At 48.2% G+C, this 21,131-nt stretch overlaps 1 protein-coding gene across 3 annotated transcripts in view; it reads right to left on the minus strand.

Annotated features, from left to right (window-relative positions):
- The window catches only part of ttc28 (tetratricopeptide repeat domain 28), a 52,793-nt gene that overhangs the window by 6,388 nt on the left and 25,274 nt on the right, over nt 1-21,131 (minus strand). For all 3 annotated transcript variants that reach the window (XM_057018875.1, XM_057018874.1, XM_057018876.1), the window contains 20 exons: nt 17,781-17,928; nt 16,522-16,794; nt 16,316-16,446; nt 11,876-12,097; nt 11,147-11,335; nt 10,973-11,069; nt 6,809-7,005; nt 6,574-6,727; nt 6,333-6,504; nt 6,051-6,219; nt 5,801-5,961; nt 5,232-5,720; nt 4,409-4,601; nt 4,207-4,287; nt 3,860-4,112; nt 2,782-2,891; nt 1,722-1,851; nt 1,309-1,536; nt 702-876; nt 322-462 (listed from right to left, as the gene is read on the minus strand). In XM_057018875.1, coding sequence (XP_056874855.1) covers nt 322-462; nt 702-876; nt 1,309-1,536; nt 1,722-1,851; nt 2,782-2,891; nt 3,860-4,112; nt 4,207-4,287; nt 4,409-4,601; nt 5,232-5,720; nt 5,801-5,961; nt 6,051-6,219; nt 6,333-6,504; nt 6,574-6,727; nt 6,809-7,005; nt 10,973-11,069; nt 11,147-11,335; nt 11,876-12,097; nt 16,316-16,446; nt 16,522-16,794; nt 17,781-17,928 — 3,713 coding nt within the window. The remainder of the gene's footprint in view (nt 1-321; nt 463-701; nt 877-1,308; nt 1,537-1,721; nt 1,852-2,781; nt 2,892-3,859; nt 4,113-4,206; nt 4,288-4,408; nt 4,602-5,231; nt 5,721-5,800; nt 5,962-6,050; nt 6,220-6,332; nt 6,505-6,573; nt 6,728-6,808; nt 7,006-10,972; nt 11,070-11,146; nt 11,336-11,875; nt 12,098-16,315; nt 16,447-16,521; nt 16,795-17,780; nt 17,929-21,131) is intronic.

Genomic DNA, 21,131 nt, shown 5'->3' on the forward strand with positions numbered 1-21,131 from the left:
ACAATTCCAATTATGTTGGAGTAATAATATAGAAATGCAAATCCTAATACAATGACCCGATGTGGCTGTTTAGCTCACCTGCCTCCCTGTTATCGTTCCCTATTTCAATTAAAGATAATGGGAAGGTTTCAGGGAAATTTTATATATTAATATATGCTAACATAATTACCTGGTGTTAATCTTGTGAAGTACACAGCAGAGGATTTGATGTTTTACCGTTTAATGTTCTGCAATATCTTTATTAAATCAAACATGCTAAAACGCTAAATGCTAAAAACCTGCCGCCAGGTCACCAGACAACGGAGCAAACCAGAGCCAAACCTGTTGAAGAGGTTATTTCTGGACACCATTCGCAGGTAGCCCGTCGGATCGGCGGCTGAGGTGAGCTTGTGGTTCAGCTCCTCGAACTGTTGGTCTAAAAGATCCCCAGCTTCACTCTCTGTCTCACTGCTGGAGCCAAATCTGGAAGCATGGAATTGCCTCATTATAGCAAACAGATAATATCAAACCCAGCAAATAAGTATATTTCATCATTATTGTAGACATTATCTTATATAAACACAATGAGTTCAAATGTCTGATGATATAATGTCACATTCAGAGATCATGTTAGGTCATTTCTAACATGATTAATAGGTTTTATGGATTAAAATGAACTCAGTTTCTTGTCTTCTTGCTGACAGAATCAAAAGCAGAGGCACCTGCTGTAGTGGCTGTCCACCCCCAGAGCCTCTCTGGAGTTGCAGATGTACTGTTCCAGAGACAGGTGACCTCCACCCGCTCCTGTCCCCCCCTGAGGGCTTCCGCCACCGTCCTGGAACTCTGACGTCTCCACTCCGCCCTCTCCGAGATAGACCTCGTGAAACTTCACAACACCTGCGGAGGCATTTCAGGAAAAGCTGTTTGTTTTAAGAGCCACTCTTTCTGTCTGCACTAAAGAAACCAGGAAGAAACATAAAAAATAACTGTTTTATATCACATAGGAAATAAAATGGAGGCTCCAGCAGAACAGCACATTTCAACAGGGATTTTTCAGCTGGTGCATTTGCCTTCTAAACTTTTACTTATTCTGTTTGACTGATAGGCTCACCCCTGTAGCATTCCTAACAAATTTAAGATGTTTATACATGGAAATCTAAATGAGATATTGCCTCACTCGCTAGTAGCGGTGCAACATTAATTTTTGATGCGTCCTAAAAATAAAGATGCTACTGGAATGTTTTGCACTGACAACGGCACTGATAAAGCATGCTAATGCTAATTATGGGCAATAATTGAATGATCTACACTGGCACATGCAACCGTTACCTGTCCCTGGAGCTATCAGCCAGCTGTAGAGGAAGCCCCCAGCAACAGAGTAGTAGAGGACCAGAGCCCTCTGACTGTTCACCGTCTCCACCATGTGTTCCACGGTGACAGGGATGTAGGGGTCATTGCCCGTTGAGTGCTGGTTTCCCTTCTGCCGTTCAACAAGGAGGTCAGCAAACGCGCGCGTCCGACCGCGCTCTGCTATGGCCAGTGCCTCATCATGCCGGCCTGGGACATCACACGCAGCCATATAATTAGCACAGAGTTCATTAGAATTCAGTCGGACATCAGGTGATTATTGAAGCACCAATGCGAACAAGCACAGAGAAAGAGCGCGTACGTGTGAGAGGAAAAGTGAGGAGCTGAGATTCAGACTCCAAAATAAAAACCCAGGGAGAGGAGAGTTAAATTACCCAGGCTGACTAGGACCCTCTGGAGAGCCTGGTACGAGCTGGTTTGCAGATCAAACAGGGAGAGCTTGTAATCGGTGCTGAGCTGCGTCTCGTGACGAATTGTCTCGAACAGAACAGATGCTCTGTACAGCTGAAAAACAGCAAACACGCATCACATGAACACTGCCGTGCTGTGTGTCCTGCTATAACATTGTTTTTAAATATGCCGTCGGTATGTTGAAAGCACCCTTTTCCAAATCAGAGGCGCTTGTTGTTAGAATATTAACCACTGGGGGGCACTGCCATCACACAACTGTCTATTGGATGAAATTACTCATTAGAAACAATATACAAATAATTACTTGAGTCATAAGCACGTTCATTTTGATCACGTCATGAAAGGTTTATAATAATCCAATAAATAAAGAATAATCATGTCCTATAAAGGATCAAACCCCTTGTGGCGAGCGTGCGCAGGGCTAACGCTAACCCAGCGCTGGATCGATTCTCTGTCTCGTGCTCGGTGATTTGCATCCATCATGTGAATCTGAGCGACATTTACGGTTGCCCGTACACAACGCGGGTGTTTCAGACAGCTCTTTTAAACGGGACTCAGCACTTATTGATTTGTGCTTTCATTACTGTACAGGCAGTTTAAAGGGACGGACAACAGCAATTGTTTAAAGGAAGTGGGTAAACTGTCTCGAAGGAATTAAGCTGGAACAGACCTTCCTGCAGTAAAACGAACCAATTCCTCTTTTTGGATGACTGAACGCTTTACACTGGAATTAAACCAGCCCTTCCTGCCACCCCGGGTGCCCTTTGAACCCTCTATTTTAGCCATCTGTGGCAGCACGGGTTGTTCTTAAACGCGCTGCATTCATAAGTAATAATAATAACACGCAGATCCAGACTGGTTTGAGCTGCAGTGGTGCAGAAACGTTGCAGAGGCAAATCCCTTAGGTCAGCAAACTGTTACTAAAAGCTGGGAAATACATTTGTGACCTCGTGATCTTCAGCCTAATCTCAAGGTACTGTAGCTTCAACACACACGCACGCACACACACACACACACACAGACCTGGTGTTGTGCCTCCTCCAGGTTCCCACTGGCCCACAGAGACAGGCCCAGCCGATGGCGTATCTTCGCTTCATCTTCTTTGCGACCTAACTGCTCAGCCAGCCGCAGCCCTGAGGCGAAATGGAAATCAGACTGTTCAGCTCCTTCAGGCAGAGCCGATAATTAGCACTTTCACCCTCCTGACGGCCGTTGCTGCATCCAACCTTGATTGAGCCCACGTTTGTCTGTCTGTGTCTGTGGTTTTTGAAATCTACGTTTATAGATCTGCCTGTCAGTCTGTCTCTAACATCCTTCATCTTCCTGCTGTGCGGCAGCAGACAGCCGCGGCGTGCTGTAATCAGTTCCCATTACACCCTCAGATGAGGCCAAATCTCATCAAACATCAAGATTTACCCTCCTCTGTTCCCTCTGCCTGGCCCTGTGATGATCCCTATCCAACGCTCTTCCTACTGGCCGGGAGGGTTTATGGGATGTAAAAATGTTTCTCCGTCTGCGTCCTCAGTTCAACTCCCAGCTAAATTCCTCATTGTGTGAAGCGAGCGATGCCGCTCCTGGCGTGCACAACTTTTGAGGAGTGCGTTTAATTAAAACCTCCAACGTCTCAGCCTTCGTGGGGGCTTTCATTCCTTTTCTTTTTGCGCCGCAGGAAAAAAAAAACAAATTCCAGGTGAAATGTTGAGAAAATGGGAGAAAACGACAGATGTGGGCTTCAAAATTAAACAGAACTACTGGCGTCGAGCTGTCTGATGGATCCCCGTTGATCCTCCTAAAGTAATTGAATGTCAAGAAAGTCTGACGTTAAACAGGTTACTGACGTGCACATCAGCAGCTGCGCTAAGATCCAGACTCTCAGTGAAACGGGCAGAATGACTGCAGGGAGAGCTAACATGGGTCTTTCCCTCCGCCTTTCATCACCAGACGTAATTAGAGTCCAACACTTGCTCATACGTGTCAAAAGTCATGCTAAAAAGGAAACTTTTTCTTGACTCCGTGTGGCATCTTTACTATATAAGAGTATCTAAAAGCAGCGACATCGGTCGGCTAAATCAGTGAATCCATGGTTAGTTTGGTTTGCTACCTTCCTGCAGGTACATCACAGCCTGTGCGTAGTTCTGCAGTGCGTGGTGGATCCTTCCCAGGCTTCCGTAGGCCAGAGTTTTGGCCATCAGGTCGTTGGTCTGCGCCGCCACGCTCAGGTGCTGCTCCTGGAAGACCACGGCCCGCTCGTGCTTTCCCAGAGCTTCGAAGGTCAGCCCCAGGTTTCCATACGCCCGACCTTGGCTCCTCACGCATCCGATCTGCTCCGCGATATCCAGCGCCCTCTGGTGCCACTGGAACAGAGGCGCCGGGTGAATATTTGACGCCGTTATTCTTGCTGTCTGACAGATTATCAGGATGCTAACAGAGCCGTGCTGGTGCTCAGACCTGTAGCGCCGTCTCGTTGTCAGCCATCAGCTGATACACGCCTCCGAGCGCATCGCTTGCTTCTGATTCCAGGGATTTATCCTGACAGTTCACAGAATTTACAGGCTGTCACATATCATTCATTAAAGCTGCTCCGCTGTATCCTTTGACAATACGAGTGACGGCTTGAGAGGGAAACACTGTACAGGTGGAGACGCCTCACCCCTGCTGCGCGCGCGATGTTGAGCTGGTGCTCCAGACAGGAGAGGGCCTGCTCGTAGTTGCCCAGCTGGCTGTGTAAGGTGCCCAGCTCCCAGTAGGCCTGAGCCTTGCCCCCTCCTTCCCCGCCGAGCTCATGGGCGATGACCAGGCGCTTCTCAAAACACACCAGGGCCTGTTGCAGGTTCCCCATAGACCTGGGGAGAGGGAGACAAAGGAGGAGGTCAAGTCAAGAGAGGAGAAACGGCCCAGAGTGGTTCTGAGTGGGAGCTAAGAAAACACACAATCATGAACACGTGTGTTTACCCAAGGTGGGCCCCTAACTTTAATGTCATTACAATTTAATTTCAATATTAACATTACTCTAATTGCATTGAGCTTGTTAATATTTTTCATTACCATTCTGACTCTAATTTTGAGTGTGTGTGTGTGTCTGCTTGAGGCAAGAAAAGCTCATTTGAGATTCTTGCTGGGATGCTGTTGCGTTTCTGAAAGCATGTCAATGCTAATGAGAACATAAACATAGAATAAAAACGACATCAATATTAAGGGGAATGTAAACAAAATAAACAGAGTGGCTCCGAGAAATTCCATTAGAATTAACCGACCTTGGAAAGAGCAATTATAAACTCAGTCGTATGGTAGTTAATGAAATCAGACTCTGCTCCTTCTCCTTCTCCTCTAAAACGTATTCTGGACTGTAACTGAACGGGATCCAGTGAGCTCTTACATGTGCAAATCCTTATTCTCTCATTATTTAGCATTAAACAGGACCCATCACACATTCATGGTCTGTTTATGTATGTTTTAGTAAATGCGCTCTGTACCTGTGTGCGTTCCCCAGCCCTCTGTAGGCCTTCTCCTGGTCCTGGATGTGGTTGAGGCTCTGAGCGGTGGTCAGGTACTTCTCGTAGTACTGAATAGCCTCCTCGTAGTCTCCCAGGGCGTCGTAGCAGTCCGCCAGGTTCCCATAAGCTCTGCCTCTGTCCAGAAGGCTCTCGGTGCCGCTCAGCTGCTGCAGCATGGCCAGCTGCTGCTCAAAATAGCCAATGGCTTCCTCGAACACCCCCATGTTGAGTTTGGTGATGCCCATGTTCCCGTGGACCTGAGCCTCCAGGCGGGTGTCCCTGAGCCCCTGCGCCAGGCTGAGCTGAGCTTCGTAACACTGGAAGGTTGTGGAGTAGTCCCCCAGGGCCATGTGCACCGCAGCCAGGTGGCCGAGGGCCCGACATTCTCCCTGTTGGTCGCGCGTGTCCTTGCGGAGCGTCAGCTCCTGGCTGTGGAAGGACAAGGCTGAGTCGAACTGGCGGAGGAGCCTGCAGAAGGAAAGAAGAAGAGTGGGTGAGAAGGCGAGGAGGACCCAGAAAAATCCCAAAATCTCTGCACGCTCGGTCACCTGTGAACTGATCCCAGTGCCGAGTAGGCGTCAGCTTCCATCTTCTGATCGCTGACCTTCTGGGCCAGGGTCAGCTGCTGCTGGTAGAACCTCACAGCTGCAGGAAGATCGCCCCGACACACACACACGTCTCCCAAGTTCCCAAAGGCCCTGAAAACGGCCTGCAGACAAATACGATGGCTCTGAGTAACTGCCAGTAAACAGAGGATGGTTCTGAAGTTCAGTGGGAGCAAACAGCAGCAGCGGTGACCTGTGTGTTATCCAAGGCTTGTGCCAGAGACAGCAGGTATCTCTGACACTCCTCTGCTTTGTTGTACTCCCCTAATGCCTTGTGAGCCAGGCCGAGGTTACAGTAGGCTTTTGCTTGAGACAATTTGTCCTGAAGGTCCTTGGCCAAGGCCAGGTCCTGCTCATAATACCTGGACAACGGGAATCAGAAAGAACACACAAAATCAAGCTTTTCGATCGTTTGGAGGAGGAACACGTGTTGAGGAGACCTATCAGAGGGGTGTTTTGTCAGCTTCATTCTGACCTGACAGCATCCCGATACTGTCCCAGGCAGTAGTGGGCGTAGCCGAGGTTATGGCACACCTTCCCTTCTCCTTCCAGGTCCTGCAGGCCGGGAGCCAGCCCCAGGTACTGCTGGTAGTAAGGCAGGGCCTGAGCATACTCGCCTCTCCAGCTGTGGAAGTTGCCTAGGTTTGCTGAAGGGAAACATTCATGTCAGATTTCAGTCGGGCATCCGCCTGGCCCTCCCTCCTCCCTCCGCTTGCCTAGTGCCCTGGCTTCACTGGGGGTGTCTCGCAGCTCCCGCGCGATGGTCAGGTGGTGAAGGTAGTGCTGCAGAGCGCGATCGTGTGCACCCAGCGCCTGGTAGGCGACGGCGAGGTTGCCGTGCGTGGAAGCCTGCGACGGCCGATCGTTGACCTGCAACACACGTTTCACAGCTGCGTTCGGCTTTTCCACGCGAGCTTCTGCCCTGTTGCGGTGAACGGCGGAGGAACTCACCTCCAGGGAGATCTGCAGCTCCTGCCGGTGATACCGGACGGCTTGGTCGTAGACGCCCAGCGCGTGATACGCGTTGCCCATGTTCCCGTACGCCCTCCCCTGGGCTGCGTAATCGCTCAGTTCCTGCGCGAAGGACAAGTGGGCTTTGTGGAACTTCAGCGCCGTTTCGTACTCTCCCTTCATCTGGTGTATGATGCCTGAGACGGAGGTCAGGACAGAAATAAACCGCTTTAACTTCTCACCTAACAGGTTACCGTGGTGATGAATTCATCCATCCGCTGCGTTGAGTAGCAGCGGAAGCGATCATGGGACATTCCAAACAGGGCTTCTCACGGAAGCGCTGCTTACACATTACAATGCTCCTGCCAGTGGGACACAGCAGGGTGATTGTTCTCCCCCCTATTTTTAGGATGCTAACATCATTTATAAACACTGATTCTTTGAAATGTGCACCCAGAGAGAGAGAGACTGTGGTACGCAGGGTTTAGGAGTGGGAAACAGAGGGTGTGGAGACACCAGATGGGAGAGGTTACACGTAGCTTTGCTGCCACGGTGGGGGAGCGGGGAACTATGGAGCGCTAACTGCCAGCCCGTGACACATTTTCACCTCCGTTAGAGATGTGACTGCTGGTTATACCTCTTTTATTGGTCTGTGGAATCACATTGTTACCCAATTCAATCTGAACATTTCTCTGGAGCCATTCCAGAGACGCCGGCCAGGGCACATTAATGGGGTGCAAAAAAATGATATGGCCCCATGGAGGCAACAAGAAATAGGTGCTGCTGCTAGGAAGGAGGGGGGGTAGAAGAAGAAGAGCACTGTGAAACGTTAATGTCAACACATCTGATGGGCTGCCTTGACGGAAATCAAAAACACGCTTCACTGAGGTCAGATTAAACCTCACACAAAAGGAAACGCTCCTCTTACACATAGACCTGCGATGCTTTGCATATGTGCGAGTCTACTTTGAAGAGCCAATGTGTCGTCGTGAGCGCACGCAAGGGACCGTTTCTAAATAAAATATGGAGGCAAACACCCATTAAATGCAATGTTTTACATATGAATGGAGATGGCAGCATAAAAGAACAGCAGCATTCCTCCAACTGCAAAGAAGGGAAAAAATCACAGCAGCAGCTGAGGAAATAACTCATGGATTCAGTATTGACATCACATGTAGAGATGGACGGCTGCACCCTCTCTGATGCCTCATTTAACATTTCTCTCATAACATTTCTATTAAACCACAACACTTATAGTCTCATTCCATTCCTCTAGTTCCCTTTCTTTCTTTTTCTACTGGCTTTTGTACAGAAACAAATCTTAACTACTAAAATATACAGTGTTAAGTCAATATGGACACTTTTTTTTTTACAAATATAAGCTCTGTCTTGGAAAAGAAGGCAGAATTATGTGAAGGTGGCTGCAGATAAGGGAAGTGGAGACATGGTTAATCAGGGTTCTCGTGTTAAGAGGATTACGGAGAAGCCTGTAGATTTGGCTGGAGTAGCTGTTGCAGCGACACTTTGAGCCCAAAACTCTGCTAACGCCACCGTTAACATGTGCGGATGCACACGCGTGCAGAACAGACAGCAGATACCTGCGAATTTACTGTATCAGGGCAGCGGGGGTTCTCTCAGTGGGGGGGGGGGGCGTGAGGAGAGGGGAGCCGTGAGGATGAGAGATGTTCGTGAGAGGCTGAGGGGTGTGTTTGGAAGAGGAAAGGATGGTCTACGCTTCCATTTTTCCTTTTTTTCTGCCATTATAAGTTTAAAAAAAATAAATCCTTAAGCTGCCTTGCATTTGAATCAGCTGTGAAAGTGCAACGTTTTGTCCCAAAAATCCACGGATAGAATGCTGGATCTGAGATTTAGATGCTTAGAATCAGAAAACAACAATAAAGTAGCAGGCAGGAGGAGGATGGAGAGGTTCTGGTGGTCACGTCACAACACCATCCACTCAGATTCAGCAGGTTAATAGCAAATACATCATCTAAAAACATGGCAGAAATGATGCCATTTGAATTGAAATGCTTCGGCGCACATGCAGCATGGAGCCCTCCATGTTTTAGAAGCAATTACTGTGAATTTATTACAATGATTAATGTATCTTTGGGGGAAAAAATGGATGTTTTTGTCAACATCCAGTACCAGACTGAACACTTTTATGAGTCAATTTAAAGTCAAAGTGGTGCAGAAGACTAAAGCGGGAAGAGTGAGATGTGAGAAAAGTAACAAGGAATTATATGACGGGGAAAGACGAGACAGGCTGAGGAAAGAAGGGGTGAAGAGGAGGAGGAGGAGTAAACAAAGGCAGAAACAGCATGAGACAACTGATGAGGAGGGAAGAAAGGAGACTGAGTGGAGTCAGCAATGAGCGAGCGAGAAAAGCATCATCCATAAATGATGATCTGAATGGCTGATCTGTAGACTGGAGCTTTTCTGGAGCAGCTCTGTCAGGAGACTGTCAGTCACTTCGCCGATAGCTTATTAGTCACACATGGAAGTGTCGACGGCGAGCTTTGTGCGGCGCGTTTGATTTTTCAGGGTGCAAATACAACAACAGCGAGAGATCACTCGACTCCAGAGTGACACAATCAGACGGGAACACGGTGGCTCCACGCTGTCAACAGGCATCATCTTTTTAATTGTCCTGTGTGTAAAGCGACCGGAGCCGCGCTCGTGTTTCCTGCGTAACGCAACACACAGAGTTGTCCGCTCAGCACTGGAATCAGGTTCGATGGGTTTAGGATATCACTGTGGGCGCAGAAAACAAAACCCAGTTAATAAAACATGAGCACTGATTGGCCAGAGAGGCACTCCTGCAGTCATGTGATAGGGCCTCTGTTGGCAGATAAGATGTCAGAGGGCCAGGGTCGTCACATGACCCTCAGCACCGTCACCCCCGATTAAAGTCTGCTGTGCTAATTTAGGCAAATGAGGGTAGGATACGTGCATTATGTTGGCAGTTTGGGAGCGAAAAAGTCACACAGAAGTCAAAGACTCGGTTGTAGCTTTTGAGATGTCTCACTTTAAGATAAGGGGAACGTTTCCTTGTGGCAATAATGTGATGCAGATTCAAATTTTTGGGGGGGGAAAGCCTGAAGACTCGGCAAAGTTATCTGAAATTGCATCACATTTCCAGCTGTTGTCCATCGACTTTAATCATATTAACTTTGGGAAGCTTCTATTTTTGGTTCCTAAATGTGGAAGGCTGCAAAAAAGTGAGCCCAACTTTAAAAGAAGGTAAAAGTTTGCAGCTATTCAAGAACATTCCAGGATTAATAATGACAAATAGAATAAGCCTGTTTTTATCTGTCTCTGATTTCTTGATTGGATAAAACCTAATTTTTTAACAGAATATTTGCTAAACCCATAAATCATGCAAAGCAAATGCTTTCCCCGGACTGCACGCGGCCTACAAATGCAAATCAATTGAATTGGCCTCAGATTAATCAAATATTTCAGATTTCAGCCATTCCTCTCCTCCCTTGTGTGATTTTATTTTGGCAGGTGGACGCTTGAAGGACAAGACTTAAGAGAGACATTAGAAAAAACATCTGAAAGTGGGTAAAAATAGCTCTCTGACCCTTCTGCTGGCAAAGTTTGAGTTGCAAACTCAGAAAAGTAACCTACACACAGCAAACTGACGGCTCAGATCACAGATTGAACTGAATATGAACCAGGACTCTTTTTTTTGGAGGGGGGGGGGGCTGCTGCAGATAAGAAACTCTTCTCTTTTTATGCAACAAACCTTTTTTTTGGTACATTTTTTGATGTTTATCGTCCTTCGCAATGCTAAGAAGAAGCTATCCGCCAACCCACATCCCATCGTCCTCCAGAGTGACGGTGCAGCCGGATTATTGTGGGGCTGCCGCGTTCGCCTTCCTTTGTTTTCCCCCGTTTGGATTACAAATTGTCAAATAACAAGAGCAACGTGCAACCCTGGCTCAACCCTCCGACCAGGAACTCTACAGTGATCAATCAGTCCAGCGCACGGCTGATTGCAATGAAACCTGAGGCAAAAGATCAATAACTTAATCAAGTAACGAGACAACAGCTCATCTGATGGACGCTCTCATAATTGTGCCAGGGTGATTCCTTCTTTCCTTCGCTCCGTCTACGAGCACGTTTCTCAGTTGTAACTTGTTTTCCAGGCAAACCCACCCAGGTTGGAAGAGGCGCGGCCCTGCGCCGCTCTGTCCTGCTGCTCCTCAGCGATGTCCAGCTGGTGCTGGTGGTACTGATGCGCTCTCTCCAGGTCCTGGAGGTCACAGGGCAGCGGGCGCGCCCGTCAGGGGGTTTCCCAGAATGTCGGATCCATTTCGATGTCACACCTACCTGCATGCACCGGGCAGCGTGCCCCAGACCAGCGTATGCCCTCATCTCGATGGCTCTGTCGCCCAGCTCCTGCGCCAGCTCCAGCACCCGCGTGTGGTAGGAAACGGCCTTATCGAAGTCCCGTTGAGAGTGGTACGCGCTGCCCAGGTTGCTGTAAGCCCGCGCCTCCTCACGCCGATTCTCTAAAGTCTGCACACGGGAGTATTTCAAGGATAGAAACTTGTTACATTAATCTTATTATGATCAAAAAAATGATTATTTATGACTTAATTTAAGCCATATTGGTCCACATGTGCAGCAAAAAATTATATGCATAGTCATTTCCAATAAAATAATAATAAAACAGGACAATGGTCTTTTAACTGAGGGTCTAGCACAAAAAAGAAATGACTTTTTTGTCTCATGACTCCCTCCATGTTTGTAGTCCTGTGAAAGGGAAGAAGCTACTGAGATGAATGAGACCAAACATTCTGTGGACTACAATACCCAGCTGGTGTAAACTATAATTTAAAGGGGTTAATATTGGAGTTCCTGAGGCACCTGAATAGAAGAGTGTAAGTACTTTATTTCTGCATTTTTATGTGAAAATCCCAGACACTAAATCAATGAACCACAATACTTTTCATAGAGCGACATTTAGGGACGTATAGGCAGTAATCCTGACTCTTTCTAAAATATCTTTTTTTTCCTATTGACTTTAACCTCCATATTGTGTGAGTCGTACTGTACCTTAGCGATACTTAAGTGCTGTTCGTGGCACTGAACAGCATTGGTGAAGTCTCCCAGCGCCGTGTACACGGCTCCCATGTTGCCCAGTTGGCGAGCCTCGGAGAGCTGGCACTGTGATTGTCGCGCTAACAGGACACACTGTTTATGACTTGCCAGAGCGTTGGGGTAGTCTCCGATGGAGGTGTAAACATGGCCCAGACTGCTGAGCGCGTCCGACGCCGCCTGAAAGCACACAAACACACCAGCGCCGGCGTCAGCGCCAACAGACGGGGCAGCTGCAGCGTCCGGGAACGTATATGCAGAACGGTTGGCTCCATCCCATCCTGACGCTTGACGTGCACCCGAAGCACCTGCAGGTGAGTGCGAGGGGGGCCAGGATGGGAGTCGGCCAGAGAACCACTTTCGGGCGCACAAATGATGGTCGAATGGAGCCCGAGATAAAAAGATGGGTTTAATAATAATCCCCAGTAATTGGGGCACGGCGCCGAGCCAGATGGCAGCGCTGAACAATCCACGTGCAAACCTGACAGGAGTTCACTACGTGGGGCCTCTGGCATCCAACACTACAGAGGATGAAACAGAAAAAACCAACATGGAAAACAATTCATATTTAATACCAGATCCACCTCCGAGCTCGTTGTGCTAAAATATGGATTAGACACTAAATATTAGAAATGATTTAACTGCTCCGACTGGGCCCGTTATTCTAGCTTGTTTAGAAAGAGTTTAAAAACTGCTCCCGACGATACTAATGAAACAAGAACACATTCCCCTCTGAACACAAGCATTCCGCCGAGGCCCGGGCGAACAGAGACGCTCGTTAGCGGAGGGAGACGCCGCGTTTCCTCCCTATTGGAAATCGTTCACACATATTGAAGGCTGCAGGAGAGAAAGTGAATCCTTCACCTCCTATTAGGAGCCGCTGCCAGACTCTCACCCTGTGCATCCACTCCGGTTTGCGCACTTCTTTCATTAAGGCGCTTTTGTAGCATTTGGAACCTCTAACGATTTCCCGCACCACTCTCACGACTAATTAGAGAGCCTCTCCTGCGTATTTCCATGCGGATCGTGCGCGGTTACACAGCTTCCTTCACGTGTGCATTAAAACGGGGCCGTGAACTCGCCCACCCCCCGTGCAACCCAACACTGATTGTGTCAGCTCCCCCTGGTTCACACTGATTATCTGATTAGACAGAGAACAACAAACTATTATTATCACCGCTCCTGCTTCTGTCCTTTAAAAGACTCGCTGGAGAGCCGAATATCCGAGGTGAGCGGCATTGATCAGCGCTCAAAGAGTAGGAAACAATATTCATCAGGTCTAACGAACCAGAAAATGAACATTTATCCGGTTACAAATGAGCATCCAGTCAGGTTCTTTGCATCCGGACCTTTTTCTCTTCTTCCCATCGATTCCGATTGACGGGAACTGCTGAGATTTTCCAGGTTTGGTGAACTGAAGCTCAGCCGATCCACCTGTTACACTCACACACAAACACCGCGGTGAGACAGTCCGCAGAGCTCCGTATCGATCTGGACGTCTCGCCGCCCCGGAGTGCTCAAAGACAAAAGCAGTTGCGATTAACTGGTAGTTTTAGAACATGGACCAAAACAGACGGCGTTCTGGGGCAAAGCTCTGTGGTCGCTGCCCACAGATTCTATTTGATTTGACTCTTACAAGCAAGAATGGAAAAACCCAAACAAGCATCGGGGGAAGAAACACTCAAATATAACAGGAAGAAACCTAGAGCGGGACCAGGCTCATATGGGGATACCTTCCTGCTGATGTTGGCCAGGTGAAGGAGGAGCACAAAGGAAAATGGGGAGGTTCTTTGAGTTGTGATGTATGTTTTATAGAATTTCTGTGGCATCCAAGAAGAAACTCAACAGACTTTCCCCACCAGATCTCATTTTATATCTAAAAAATGATCAATAGTCATTGATCTGAGGTATAGATCTGACTCTCTCTGCACGCATGGTCTCATCCGCCCGGCCAGAGTTACAGTAATTAACTGAGAGGCCTTCAGCAGCTCCGACCTCATGTCAGCACACAGACATCAGCGGCAGACATCAGCAGACTTAGAAATTAAAGCGAGAGTGTGACCTTTATGAACACATGCCGAGGGACAGAGGGAACAAGCCAGAGGCTTTAATGAAATGTCTGCCAGTTTAAAGAACACGAGAGGGAACGAGCAAAGGAGGGGATACTATGAAATATTTAAGAGGGGTTATTAGCATGTTTGTTTCTCGTTTACCCCCCCCAGCCTCTGGAATAAGAGGAGGGTGTTTACAGTAAGAAACATTAAAATGAGTAAGAAGACACAAAATTAAGCTTTACAAGCTCAAGAATAATTACCTCATAAATGATTTGGGGTGTATCTCTTATTAAACAGATGCAGCTAGCATAGTCAGTGACAGAGGAGGCCATTAGCAGGGCTCGTATTTAAAGGATTAAGTGGGACACGGATCTCCTGGTCCCAGGTGGAGCTCAGGGCCTCTCAGGTGTCAACACCGATGCCCCGCCAGGACTGTCCAGGAGATCAAGTCCACCTCCACCTCCCAACACCATGACCCCATGTTCTGGTCTTCCTCCAACAAGACCACAGCAGACGACGAAGGAGGGTGAAAACCTAGCGGGTGCATCCACCCGCCATCTGTGGTTTGGAGCGCTAGCAGCTCTAAAATGAGGTTTAGAGCCGTTCATTAAGGGTCAGGATTGGACAGTATGACAGCAAAAGTTGGAGGGCGAGCAATTGTTTCAGCTTGAACAACTAAAGGAAGATTAGACGTGAACACACTTCCTGTGCAGGGTCTTAATAAATGCTAAAAACAGCCAAACTGACCTTTAGAGGATTTCACCTCTTCTAATTAAAACCAGAAAACTGCTCTTTTCATTTCTGCTCATGTGTGCTCAGAAAAAGAAGCCGCCGTGCACGCCGTGCCGATCCCAATTCCCAGCAAAGTGATGAGTGTAAACACATAAAATCCAGTCGACGCGTCTCTGAGGCGGGAAAGGGAGATTTAATAAACGACAGGGAGGCACAGTCAACCGGCCAGACAACTGTTTGATTTCCCTCAAGGACGCAGTGTTTCCCCTGCACGAGAAAACACACAAAAAATCCAATCATGTTGTGTCTGGGAGCAGACAGTGAATGTGTGTGTGTGTGTGTGTGTGTGTGTGTGTGCATTTTCGTCATTTTGCACAGGGAAAAAAGAATCATAAAATTCATAATATGAAACCTGTCATCGTGCGTGAATCTTATATTAAAAATGGCCGAAAACCTTTATCCATCTTTGATGTGTTTTGAAGGAAAAATAATAATCAATGTCCTATTTTAAAATAATGAAATAATAAGGAATTACCAAATTGATATTTCTCTGTGTTTGTTCTTTCTCGTGTGGTTAAATATCATTTCTCTACAGGTGCCGTCTTTGTTTGGACTCTGTCTGCCTGGAAACACACACGGCAGAGCAAACACTCAGCAGGGGGTATGGATTTGTGTTGATGGCTGAGTTTCAGGAGCTCAATATCCATCTGACAACAAGTGGGGGGGGTTCAAACGCGCAGGATGTGCACCCAGACTCAGTTTCAAAACAACACACTGTCCAAAATCACTTCAGTCCATCAAAAAACCAACCAATAAAATGTAAAAAAAAAATAAAAAAAAATCAATCAACTTTGATTTGTTACCCACCACAGCCAGTAACGTTCAACACAAAGTCTTGGAAGGACAATAAGATGGTTCCCGAAGCCTGGAGAATGAATGAAACATTCAAACCTGGAGGAGTTAATGAGAGGTGGCGCGAGAGGGGCCGTTCCAGAGGGGAATGACGACGGGAGCGTGTGGGAATATTTAAACACACACAAGCTGACAGCTTCGCTCTGTGAGACAGGAGGAGGCCAGAGTCTCATCTGGAGCGGCCCTTTCATTTACTGGTTCTAACTGTCCCAAGTGTTTCAGGAGGGAGCCTGTGAGTTCAGCTGGGCCTGGGGCCGAGCAAAATAACCAAATGAGAGCAAATCTGCACTTTGTTCCAGATTATTTGGGTTGTATAGGAACAGGAATCATCATGGACTGCTGTTAGAGTCAGTTATTGAGCAACTTCTCCCTCCCAACAGGCCTCGTCTTTTTAGACTCTTTCAGGCAGGGAAAGAACACGCAAACTCCACACAGAGAGAACCCAGGAAACGAGCCCAGAACCTTCTCGCTGCGAGCCGACAATGCTACTTACTGGACCACAGTTCTGCCCGTCGGGTGGTCCGTGAGGCAGATAAGAGGAAACGTTCTGGATCCAGTGAAAGTCAACAAAGAAATGAAACAAATGCTGTTTACAGCGAGGCTGTTGATCAGAACCGAGCCCAACAGCTCACCTGTGTGTGATTTTCCCATAGAAACACACTAAAGCTCCATGTTTTACGCTGCAAACGCGGTGCCGTACCTCTCTGTCCTTTAGCTTCATGGCTAACACCAGCTGGTTTCTGTGGTTGGCCAAAGCTTCCCTGAAGCTGCCTTTGGAGAAGAGGGCAGAGCCGAGGTTCCCGTGAGCTCTGCACTCGCCTGCTTGGTCACCTGTGGGGGGAACTTTCATTACAAACTGGTTTGCTTTACAGAATCTGAGGCCGTGGCGCGTCTCCCGCTCCGTACCTAATGTCTTGGTCACCTCCAGGTCCTGCTGCATGTAGGCCATGCTCTTCTCCGTGTTGCCTAAAGACCAGTAGGCGGAGCTCAGCGCCGAGAAGACGGATCCGCGCAGCTTCAGCGAGCACGTGCCGATCTTCAGCCCCGCCTCCAGCACGACGACGGCGGCGCCGTGGAAACCGTGGGTCAGGAGTTCTTGCCCGATGACGGACACCACCACGAAGGGGCTTTTGTCCAGCTTCATCTTCTGGAGCTGCTGGTAGGTGGGCTCAAGGGAATCTGAGTGGGGGGACGTTTAAGGAGACCTCATATGACAAGACGGCGTGATCGACGTCATTAACACCTAAAATACAGTCGTCCTGCCGTTGACATCAACCTCCCGCTCAACCTGGATTGAGACGCTCGTCCTCAGGGGAAACTATTCCGACTACTCCGGGAACGCTCTCCTCTGCTGGGAGAAGATGCGGGTTGAGCTCTCTCGAGGCTTGCTTTCACTCCGCTGGAGCCGAAGGGCGAAAAACACGATCTGGCTGCCAAATCTAGCCTGCGGCCGCCTCTGATTGTGCGCACGCTTCGTCTTCACAGCTGTCACGCAGAACCGAGAGCCCAGAAACGTCAGAGACCAGTAAGATAATATCCGTTTCATGCGACCCACTACTTCCTGCTGGCACACAGAGCAGACCAGGGTCGGATAACAACATGTCTGTGGTAAAAAATGAGATGTTTACACATCTGGACACGTGCCGATCTGGATCCACTACAGCATCTGCATTTTGATGTCCGTGTCCCTGTTTCTGACATCTGTACAGCCAGAATTTCCAGCTTGTTGCTGAATTTCTGGATCTGACATTCACTTCCTGCATTTTCTCTGAATACAGTATTAAAAATGCAATAACAGTTAGGCTCAGGCGGCTGTGGTTGCCAGGCACGCCGCTCCGTCAGTATTTAAGTCCAATCGTATCCTTGAAACACCATCAGAAACTCGCAGTTTTCCGCTTTCAAGTATTTTTCCCCGTTTCATCCGACCTGTTTTATTTATATTCCCAGGTCAATCCTCCCAGGTTTTTTCCCGCGCCTCTTCTCCCTCTTTGTCACATGAAATGTGCTTCCCCTTCCCTCCCGACATTTGAATAATCTGTTGCATATTTTCCCATTTTGGCGCAGAAGTGACTGAATAAAAGAACAAAGTGAACAATCGCATCACAGTTTCCTCTCTCTTCCGCTCTGGTCTCTGCGCCAGTGCGGAGGAGGCGCACGGCTCGTACCTCTGAGGGGGGATTTCATGGCGGCCTCCACCATGCCGACGAGCAGCTGGAGGCTCTTGGGGTCCTGGGCCAGGCCCGAAGCGAACGCTGCCAGGGCGTCGGCATGACGACCCAGGTACTGCAGCGCAACCCCCTGACGAAAGTAGGCCTGGGTAAAAACAGAAAGAAGGGAGATATTCTTATTCAAACGACTATTTATGCATTTTCTTGCTGGAATTGTGCAGCTTTTCATTCATTTCAGGCGCACAAATAGTTTAATCTGAAACAGCACCAAACTGCACCATCGGTAGCCGGCAAGGGTCAAATCAACCTTTAATTCAATTAATTCAACCATTCCCAGCCCATCGGTTAGTTTCCTTCAACTAACCACCAATAGAATAGAATAGAATAGAATAGAATAGAATAGAATAGAATAGACAGTTAACACTTAATTAGGACTGCTGGTGCTTTCACGGTGAGATTAAAGATGATGAATCATGACATCAAATTTATGAGGAGGATCAAGAAGAAGACGCACGCCCCTCCGCTGCTCTGCTGACCACACTGTAACGCAGCCGTCCCGTCTCCCTCTCCCCCCTCATTTATCACCCTGCGCTCGCTTCTGCTGCTCAGGCCTAATCTGTCATGACAGCCAATGAATGAAGACAAAGCGGAGAGAAATTAGATTACATGGCAGCCCCTGTCCGGCTCGCCACTTTCTGCTCCCGTGCCGTCTTTGTCCCGTTGTCGTGCGCGGCGGCGGCCTCATTGATACAAATGGCGCCTGAGGTCAGGTCCAATCTAATGAATTAAACCTCTTGTCGTTGTGCTGCTGGTGGAGCAGTTTCCCACTCATTGGTGATTACTACAGAGACGTTTGGCCGTCACAGCTGGGGACACCTCACTTAAATCATTTTATATATATATATAATCTGACACAAATACACACATTTCTGTATTATACGAGCACACTAGTAAACAAAGATGTGCTCCCAGCACTGATGCCAAGTGTGTCTGCTGAGGAGCTGGAGCCAGCAGCTGCTCTCTGACCCTGGTGCAGGCTGGAGAGGGGAGCAGCCAGGCTGGACTGGGAAGAGGGGGCTGGAAACTGGGCTGGCATATGGACTCTCCACCTGTCTGCCTACCTCTGAAATCTGCCGCCCTCACAATGATTCGGTGATGCTGTTTCTGCCGTCTTCTGGAGTCGGTTTTATCTCCACACACAGGCAGCGTAATTGATCGTAGCAGACTTTCCGACCGGCGGGTTGTACGCGGCCCGCGGATGTCAAAGCTCTTTTTATCCGTCAACGCGTCAGACACGCAGTGGCGGCAGGGAGAGTCGGCCTCCGACACCGCCTGCAGCCTCCCGCTCACACACTTCCTGCTCATTAACTCAGTCTGGCTGCATCACCTGCTAGCATAGACGGGGGGTCCAGTCCAGACAGCCCGACGCAAGCAAACATATCGGAAACACACGGCAGCACGTGCTCCCTCTCGCCCGCCGCATCTTCTGCACGCCGACGAGGTCCTTGGCGGCGAATCCCTGCTGAGCGTTTAGACGAGCGCGCTGACATCGGCTGACAGCCTCTCGTCAAGTCAACTGAAATGATCGATAGAAGGGACAAAGCTAATCCTGGCAGAACGTGTCTTCTTGTCCATTGATGTTCAGAGGAACCTGTCAGCGCTCGGAGCAGCATTGGAAGAGCGTTCAGTGTCTCACAGATTTGAAGCTACTGCTTAGGTCGGAATGTTATCCTGCAAACCTCATGAAATAAAACATTTATTTACACTTTGTGGACCGCCGGTCCTGCCTGATAAGAGAATATGAGATAGTAAACGTCTGATTTAGCATCTGTGGGAGGCTGTAAATGCGTTACGTGTTTCCACTTCATGTATTTAGGATTAACCAATGTAATCTATAACATTCCTACAATTAGTACATTCATATTAAGCTTCCTAAATGAGTCTTTGCCTCTGGGCCTGCTTGGTTTCCATTCCATCGGGCTTAAGTCCTGACTGACAGCTGCATCCCGCTGATGTTTGAATCAGCTGGGTGTGGGAGGCAAACTCAATATCAGGCTGCGCCATCACCACTGCGAGATTCCAGCCTTCGTGGAATCCACGTTGACCACGTTTGACAGTCATATTGCAAATAAAAAAATGGAATGTCACTTCCATTTCCTCATTATTGCCTCCCGTGATGTCTGTCGGCTCTTTAATGGGATTCCTGACTGCGGACATTCGGTAAACCACAAAAAATAGCACATTTAAATTCCATCGTGAGGTTTTTTCTAACAGCTGCATTTAAACTCAGACACAACAATGATGATGGAGTAGATAAAAAACGTGTGTGAGGAGAGGAACCTCAGATCGATGCAGAGCCGCCGAACAAACAGGAGGCTAGATTAAAAGCCTTCAAATAATATTAAAACACAATAGAGGCCGAAAGACGGGACGGGAAGAGGGTTACGTGTCCATGTGTCAAAGAAAAGGATGCACGCCGCATGAACAGATGCTTCAATTACGGCTGGTAACTCACATTAATCGAGAACAGATGGCGGCACAAGTGGCAGCGGAGAGAGAGGGCGGGGGACGGGCGAGAGACATAAAGCAGACATGATGGAGATTGATGTCTTTGCAGGTAGCTGAGTCGGCCCCAAAACACACAGATGACGCCCCTCTTCCCACTTCATCGGGGAAGAGGGGCGTCGAACCGGTGTCACTTTAGTTCAGGGGCTTCTCAGGAGAAGGAAACGGATCCGGCGTGCGTCCGCCTCAGCGCGGATGCTCGTCAGCGTTAGTCAGCATCCGTCATTACTGGCTTTTCTGCTGATTCAGGAAGTTGAATTACCACCTCCGAGCACTCTGACGGGATCTTAGAGGCTTCAACAAATCAGAAGACAGTTTCACACCAACCAGATAGATAAATGGATTTGAATGTATTTCCAGAACTTTACATTATCTGGTGTGTGTCTGTTGTACCCTGCTTTTCCTCAAAATGTAAACCCAAGTTCTGGAAATATATTCACATCCATTTATTTATCTGGTTGATCATAGGTTCTACCCCGGGTGCAAGTGATTTACCTGCAAAAGTGCCCTTCAGCAATCCTGATCCTCTTCAAAGAAGCGCTATGTTCGCACAAACTATTGTCAATAATGTTATTTTAAGGAAAACTAGCCCAGCAAACACACAAACACCCAAGCAAACATCTCCAAAATGCTGGAAATAACAGCAGGAATTATCTTTCAGAGACGGGAGGATCCTGATAATGAGCATCACTTAGAAACAGGGGTCATTTGGCTCAATCGATACTCCACTTATCCCACAGTAGGTGATGCAAACAGCGCCGTGTGAGCTGTGAGCGGTGTGCT

The sequence above is a fragment of the Takifugu flavidus genome, chromosome 20 (genome assembly GCF_003711565.1).
Source record: "Takifugu flavidus isolate HTHZ2018 chromosome 20, ASM371156v2, whole genome shotgun sequence".
NCBI lineage: Eukaryota > Metazoa > Chordata > Actinopteri > Tetraodontiformes > Tetraodontidae > Takifugu > Takifugu flavidus.